We start from the raw sequence: 7,911 nt of genomic DNA on the forward strand, positions 1-7,911 counted from the left end.
TTGTATCATTTATACGTGATAGAGAATCTCTGTAAGCATATATATTTGTCAACTTGGGTGTCAAATTACATGGTGTGTGGATGGTCTGGCAATAGTTGTTCACATCCCTTTTCCTTCTTATTGTAAGCACCCTGGCTATGTAGCACTTTCCTCATAATGTAAACAAGATAAAGAAAACTTCCATCCTCATAGTGGTATTAGTTTAAGACAGACAGAGGCACAAGAGTAGTGTTAGTTTCCATTACATAGATATGAAAACTGTCTTCTGTGAATGGTGAGGAAAGTCCATCAGTATACTGAAATAGTGAAGTGATGCCTTCACATGTAAGCATGTTATATCTCAGCTATCTTTGGCAGCTGTAGGTTTGCCCAATGAAAATGTTACAACTCACAGAGATAGTGTGTGCTTTGGAGAATTTGAGTCTATATTGAAGGGTCATGGGAGTTTGGGTTGGGTACAGCAAGATTAGGGATATTAGAATGTAACAGACTGAGATTATAATTGTTGCTTGATACCACAGTGAGAATCTTGAGGGCTACTGTCATGGGCACAACATAGAGTAAGCTACAGTGAGGCCAGGATTTCTTCATGTATTTCATAAATTTAAAGTAAGTATGACCTACAGACTTTCATAACGTCACATGGTTGCAAGGAACAATCATCAATCAATCTACCAATCAACCCATAAAGGAAGCCTTGTGATGTAGACTGAGACGGCACTAAGACCTAAGATAGGTTACCCGATAGCATAAGACAGTCTGTATACAAGCTTCAAAGTTTAAATTGAGAGAGAAGACACCCACAACTAGTTGAAAATGAGACTCTTTTACAAGCTTCAACACCAAAGAAATTCTGTTATCTCAACACAGGCACGCATCTACGACCATGATGGCTTAAGATAGTGAAGCACTGCCAAGTTTCATGGTAGGGCCATGATGATGGATTTTATTCAGATATACCTTAAGTGGACAGAGATGAAATTCAGTGTGGCTGGGCTTTGTATGTGCAATATTATATTGAGGCAAGTGTCTTAATTATGCACACATGACTTTGATTTTTAAGGGAGTTCTGAAATAAAGAGGCAAATTTCCCTACTCAGATATGGGGGTTCTTTCTTTCCTGGAAGGCCAAGGGGGCATTTTTAGTTGTAGAGATCATTATGACCATTCACACAAGCATGCAAGGCTGTAGAAGGGTTGAGCAAGTAGACACTGAAAATACAGTCTTCATTTTAAACTGGGTTCATGTTTTGTAGGAAGGCAGAGCAGGAGAGACATATCACATACTTATACATACATACACATACAAACTTTAACTACATGTATACAGAGTTATACATATACATACATACTTATATATACATATCTACATACATTATGTACACAGATATTCACACATACACATTTACAAAAATATTCATAGGCATACATATATACATATATATGCATTCATACTTATACATATATACACATACTTTAACTACATATATACATAATTATACATACACACACATACACAGATATTACATATACATACCTATATACATGTATTTCTACAGATACTTATGCACACAAACATGCTTATAAAATATTCATAGGCATATATATACACACATGTACATACCTATGCATACATATATATACATATATGCACATATACACATATATGTATATCTCAGAAAATCAAACACAGACATGTTGGCAATTAGAACCACATATATGTAACAGACATATACATGAAACACACACGTGTGCAACAATGTAGGGTGTGTGGGGGGTAGCCCTAAGAAAACACTGGATACTTCTGATATGAGTGACTCCCAGCCCCATCACTCATGCTGGGGCTATCCTCAGCCAACATGCCCAGCAATTTCAACATGGACCGTGTGCGGCAGCAGACATATGGTGTCCATGTGAGAGTTGAAGGTATTCCTTTGCGAGTCATTGCTGATGCCATGTTGTACACTCAGACAGGAGGGTAGCAAGACTGATCCTTGGAGAGGCCCTGCCAGCGCCTGAGTGAGGCAGAGGCCAATGTGTATGTGCTCCCACAGACATGGACACACATGCGTGTGTACAGGTACAAAGACACACATGTACATACACCCTCATTCACATACACTCAACATATACTCACATGCACACACACACACACACACACACACACGAACACACACACACGTGTACACTGAGTCTGAGGACAGCCTTGGGTAAATACACATGCACATACATACATGCAAATGCCCACACATGCACACAATTTACACACTGTAGCCAGCCTAGACCATCACAGATACACACAAACACACAAATGCATGCATGCACACATTGAGTCTGAGGCTAGCACTGACGCACCCACACATGCTCTCACACACATACATGCATGCATGTGCACACTTAGTCTGGGCCAGCCTTGGCTACACACATCTGCATTTATTGAGACCAGCGTTCCCTGCGCAGAAAGCGCACCGTGTCGGTCATCCCCATGCCATAGATCGCCTCCATCATCCCCCTGCTTGGTGGGAACAGCGCCTGCTGCACACGCACCAGGTTAGCCATGGACACCTGCGGGTGGAAATAGGACATGCTAGCTGGGAATCATATGAAGACAGAGCAAAGGACTTGGGCAGACACCAAGGGTCAATACCCCTGCCTCAGCCACCCAAGTGCTGGAACTAAAGGCCTGCACAAACGTGTCATGTATGTTATGTACATTTATGATTCATGTATGTACTGTGTGTGTTCACGTGACATGTATATTACACACATATTTAATAACATATAAGACATACATATCACATACACATGTAAATCTTCATATATGATATGTGTGTGCTCACATGAGTCCACGTCTATGTGTGTATGGTATTTTTATTTGTGGATCCAAGGAAATCTGGTAGCATAGTCCACCTGGAGCTTAAAGCATGGGTAGCAAGAACTACACACAACTATAATGTGTACATACATGTCACTGTAAACATTACACATACAGTACACACACAGTGTTGTTATATAGTACGTATCTACATATGATGCAAATTACATACCCAAATGTAATCGGCCATGTCAAACACACAATACATATATAATAAAACACACATAATGCTTGTATGACATCCTATGTGGCATGCATACGTGGGTCACACTGACTGTGCCAGACCCATGTACACTGCACCCAACAAGCACACCATGACTCACCATGACATCCTGCTTGGCGACTCTCACATATATGCCAGGCCACCCCAAGTCCCGTGGCGACACATCTGCCCGTCCGCTGAAGGGTGAAAAGGTCACGGTGCGTCCCGTGGGCAGCACAGGCAGGCTGTTGGTCAGGCCACCATCCACACAGAGCTGTCCAGAATGGCAAATGCAAGCATTCATGTCACACATGTGTTGCATCCCATGTTCATGCCTGTGCCATCTGCATGGCTCCTACACATTGCCCACATTACCTGCCCTGCACAATCCATGGGCTTGAGTCCTGCGTAGAAGGGTATGAAGCAGCTGGCCAGGAGAACCTTTGTGTATGAGAACACGGGAGAGCTCAGGGGCACAGGGTCAAAGGTACCCAATCATATCATATACATGTCATTGACACACCAACCACATATCATGCACATGTTCTATGGCCATCATCCACATACCATTCCCATGTTATGAACAGGTTATTTACATGTCAACCACATATCATGCATGTGTTATGTGTACACACGGATGACCCATGTGTCATCTTGTGGTTTCACATTACACACGAAAGTGACAGATAACCACTGTCATGCCTGATGACAAAGGAGGCCTTGGAAAGTAGGGGGAGATGATCTGTGTGCAGAGTCCTGTGAACATGATTGAGCTGTGTACGGACCATGAAAATGCCAAGTAGTGTGACCACACACCTAACACGTGAACATACCCCTGAGCCACCAAGCCAGCTGACCCCACCTGTGATGCCCTGAGCTATGTGAACGTGCCCTTACCGTGATGAGGTTGTCCCTGCATGTGAAGTTGGACACCAGGTAGTTCTGTCCAACTGCGCTGGTTACTGACACATGAAGCCGTTCCCGTGCCAGCTCATGGGCGTGCTGGGGAAGAATCTCGTCAATGCCACCCCTGTACGCATGAGGACATGTGAGGACACACGAACATATGGACACATGACACATCCATGTGAGAAAATGGATTCACAAGCACACGGACACACGAGGACACATGAGCCCATGGGCACTTGAGGACATAACCATGGGAGGACACAGGGTCAAACACCTCGCACTCCTATGTTGAGCTCTAGCCAGGACATGCGTGAGGTCACACCCACCTCAGCTCTAGCCAGGACATGCGTGAGGTCACACCCACCTCAGCCGGGCCATGAAATCATATCCAGGTGTCAAGGGCCCCAGTGCCTGCATTCTGACCTCCTCCGCAAAGGCAAATGTGAACCTGGTACATGCCTGTGGGGGAGAGTCACACCGCCATGTACCATGTATGTTACAGATGTCATACGAAGGTATGTACTATGTGCTTGTTCTATAAGGTATCTGTGTTGGGTGTCATATATGATACCCTCTATTACATGCACTACACGTTTAAGTACATATTAACCACATGTCATAACATACATTACTATATGCTATCTCAGTAAATGTAAACATGTATCATAACCTACTATGTGTGATTATATACATTTCACTACATGTATGTATACAGTGCAATGTACCACATGTCATAACGTACATGTTATTACATGCTATCTCATGTTCTGCAGACAAAACTGATCATTTCATATGAGGTGCACTTAGCAGTGCAGCACAACATGTAATGATGTAATGTCAGACATCATAATCAGATGAGAGTACAGAGACATGATGTACCTGCATGTTATCATACTTGACATTATGCATCACATGAAATGTAACATATTCAGAGTATGCATCAAACTGCACATACTGTACTGCATATGTTACACGTATGTTGTATGTACACCATGCTACATATTTCATGTATCACATGTGTGTCCCACACACATCACACATGCACAAGTAACACTGTGTGCACGTCCCACAACACAACAACCCCACCCCCCTCACCTCTATCCTCTCTGGTGCTGTCAGCAGCAGTGTGGCCACCAGTGCCCCTGCTGAGGCCCCTGCAAAGCCTGTGACATTGCATAGCAAGCCCCGCCCGCGTTTGCTCAGTACAGTCGCTGCCCCCAGGTGGTAAATACCCAGAAATCCGCAGGATGAGAAAGAGAGGTGGACTTGCTTCATGGTAGTGGCTAGGATAGAAATACATACGTGTAGTGTATTTAGTACATACGTTCATATGTGTTCACACTTGGTACATCCATGTTCTGTGACTGATAGCTAGTGACTGAATGACTGGGAGTTGTGATTGATAGCTGTCTCCCCCACAGGTCCATCCGTTAGTCCCGCCCCTCGGCCTAGGGACGTCCAGTCCTCCATTCCAGGCCCCGCCCCCCGCCCCGCTCCCGCCCCCGCCCTGCTGCAGCCTGGCCACAGTACTTTTGTGGGGACAGCACTTCCAGCCAATCCCTAGAAGACGGCGTCACAGGCAGATGTCACTCTGGGCGGCTGAGCCAATCGCGATGCGGCGGGGTCCAGCCTAGGCGGTGCCTGTGGTTGCGACTTCACCCAATGTGGTAGCGCAGAGCGACTCCTTCACTAGGGAAGCCCAGGGTAGATTCTGGGATTCTGAACAAGCACCGCCCGCACGGTCGGTTTAGTCCTTATGACATCATCGCTCCGCGTCGGCATCTCTGCCTCCCACCCTGCTCCTCTCCCCCACTGAAGACACCGTTCTGAAACGTCACCGCCCCGCAATGGTTGGACGCAGTACTTGTTACCTGCAAGTAACATCTTCTGATGTCATCGTTCTGCGCCTTCGTGTTTCAGGGCTTTAGGAGCAGCGCTGACGTGCGGACGAAAATGAGCACCGTTTTAAGTGTACGATTATAAAGCCGCGCGGCTTTATGACGTCATCGCCGCGCGCCCCTCCTGGCCCCTTCCGGGCAGACAACACACCTCGGCTTCACAGATAGATCACAGTTCCGGTGTTCTGTCAAAGCGCGCGGCTTATGAGGTCATAATCCGGCGGCCCTCTCCTTCCTTTCCCGGAGGTCAGCGTGCAGGTGCCTCGGTCCTGAAATGAGCGCTGTTTCAAACATTTCAAACTAAGTGTTGCGCAACGTAGATTTAAGACATCATCATCCGGTGACCCATCTACTTCCCTCCCGGCAGGCACTGCGCCGACAGGTTTCGGAAACTAACACTGTTTCAAGTTTAGTCCGCGGGGCTTTCAGAAGTCATATTCTTGCGCCCCTCCCGTTCTCTTTTAGGCAGGCTGTGGACCACCGCAGCTGTAAAAAGAGCTCTGTTTCAAGTTTGGCTTCTTACCCAGTTCCCTTTCTTAATAAACATCTAATGACCTTTGTTTCTCCTTCTGAATGAGACTCCCACTTCCTCCCTTGGGCCCACCTTATCCTCTTGGATTTGTTAACCCCACCCCACCCCCCACACCCGCTTTCCGGTGTACTTTTAAATTGCTAGTATGAGAGTTCGTTAACTTTTTTTATAATGAAGGTTCTTAGTCCTCTAAACTTTCTTCTTAGTGTGGGATAAACACAGTCAGATGCCCTGTGTTCCAACCCCTCCAAGAAGCCATGCCTCTCAGTGGAACAGAAGCAGACCCACAACAGGGTCTTAATTTAACTTTAGTAAGTAGAATCTATTAATAAAATTGTTCATTCATTTAGATTTTCTGACTTTGTGGAGTATAGATTTATGAAGTAAAACCTAAAGATTCTTTGTATTTCCTAAAAATCTGTTGTCCCCATTTACATTTGTGATTTTATTAAATTAGATATTGTCTCTCTACCTTTTAGTATCCTGTATGTGTGTTTTACTGTAGCTAGACTAGGTACCTCTATTTCAGAAGAAGTAAAAAATTGACAACTCACAGACATATAAGTGTATTTTTGAGAGATTAAATAAGCATATATTGAGGAGTGATGTGTTTTTGGTAAGGTGGGGCAAAGGGAATTGTCATGGACTGTTAGAGACCATGAGATAATAATGGTTGCCTAGCCAACAGCAGTGAAAATTTTCAGGGCTAATAACAAGGCGGGAAGGTGGGAAGGCAGGGTATCTTTGTGTATTTTATTATGCAAATATAAATATGCTCTACAGCCTTCCATGTCAAAATATGTTGTTGTGATGCTCCCAATCAACCATGATACGAAGCTCAAGAGCTGGTTTAGAATTGCTACTAGAATTCAGAGTACTTGATGGCAAAGTCTGCACTCTGTGGTCAAGGTACTCAGAGTCTTGGTGGTGGATGGATTATTATAACAGTAAAAGAAACTATATGCATATAGTTTATATGAAAATGACACCACCATACGTGTAAATAATAGAATATATATGTGTGTATGTATGTATATATATATATATATATATACATATATAGTGAAACTTAAATGTATTCTGCAAAACTTAATTTCTCAGAGGTATCATCAAGAAGTTGAATTTTACACTGGGTACATGCTCTCAGCAGATTCACAAACTATTGCTTTGACTCATCCTGGCTGAAGAAGCAGGTGTTTTTTCTGTACTCTGGCATCTGTCCAATTTCATTTATCTTCTGGCCCCAATAATTCATGATATATTTTGTCAGTATCACTACAGAACATTGATCGCAGAGTGGGTCAACCTAGAATCTGATGACAATACCATTGCTGAGAGAATTTCAGCAGTTTCCAAAGAATATTGCTGTTGTATATTGTGTGGGTATGGCACTGTTCATGACCTAGTGTCAATAATATTTTTACTTCTGATGCATCTGTTTTTCATTCCAGCTTACAAAAAGGATTCTATCTTTTTTACATGTACGGTGGTGTCA

At 44.0% G+C, this 7,911-nt stretch overlaps 1 protein-coding gene across 9 annotated transcripts; it reads right to left on the reverse strand.

Moving 5' to 3' along the window:
• Positions 1-1,226: 1,226 nt before the first annotated feature.
• On the reverse strand, positions 1,227-6,393 carry Pnpla4 (patatin like phospholipase domain containing 4). Of its 9 annotated transcripts, none has more exons than XM_006256968.4 (8): positions 5,858-6,384; positions 5,517-5,705; positions 5,082-5,269; positions 4,351-4,445; positions 3,975-4,107; positions 3,453-3,518; positions 3,199-3,351; positions 1,227-2,565 (listed from the first exon to the last, which is right to left on the reverse strand). In XM_006256968.4, the coding sequence occupies exons 3-8, from the start codon at positions 5,259-5,261 to the stop codon at positions 2,434-2,436; spliced, it is 759 nt and encodes a 252-aa protein (XP_006257030.1). In that variant the 5' UTR covers positions 5,262-5,269; positions 5,517-5,705; positions 5,858-6,384; the 3' UTR covers positions 1,227-2,433. The 9 variants fall into 9 exon arrangements, with proteins under 9 accessions (XP_006257030.1, XP_063136208.1, XP_038956156.1 ...); NM_001401183.1 differs by having other exon boundaries at positions 2,414-2,565; positions 5,219-5,269; positions 5,517-5,675; positions 5,858-5,905; NM_001401181.1 differs by having other exon boundaries at positions 2,414-2,565; positions 5,517-5,675; positions 5,858-5,905.
• Between the last annotated feature and the right edge of the window lie 1,518 nt (positions 6,394-7,911).

Source organism: Rattus norvegicus, chromosome X, assembly GCF_036323735.1.
Source record: "Rattus norvegicus strain BN/NHsdMcwi chromosome X, GRCr8, whole genome shotgun sequence".
Classification (NCBI taxonomy): domain Eukaryota; kingdom Metazoa; phylum Chordata; class Mammalia; order Rodentia; family Muridae; genus Rattus; species Rattus norvegicus.

Excerpts from the sequence above, each read along its gene's own strand:
- Pnpla4 (XM_006256968.4), bottom strand. The coding sequence starts at position 5,261 with ATGAAGCAAGTCCACCTCTCTTTCTCATCCTGCGGATTTCTGGGTATT. Across the intron at positions 4,446-5,081 it reads CAGCACCAGAGAGGATAGAG|GCATGTACCAGGTTCACATT; the intron begins GTGAGGGGGGTG and ends TCTCCCCCACAG. Across the intron at positions 3,352-3,452 it reads CCATGGATTGTGCAGGGCAG|CTCTGTGTGGATGGTGGCCT; the intron begins GTAATGTGGGCA and ends CATTCTGGACAG.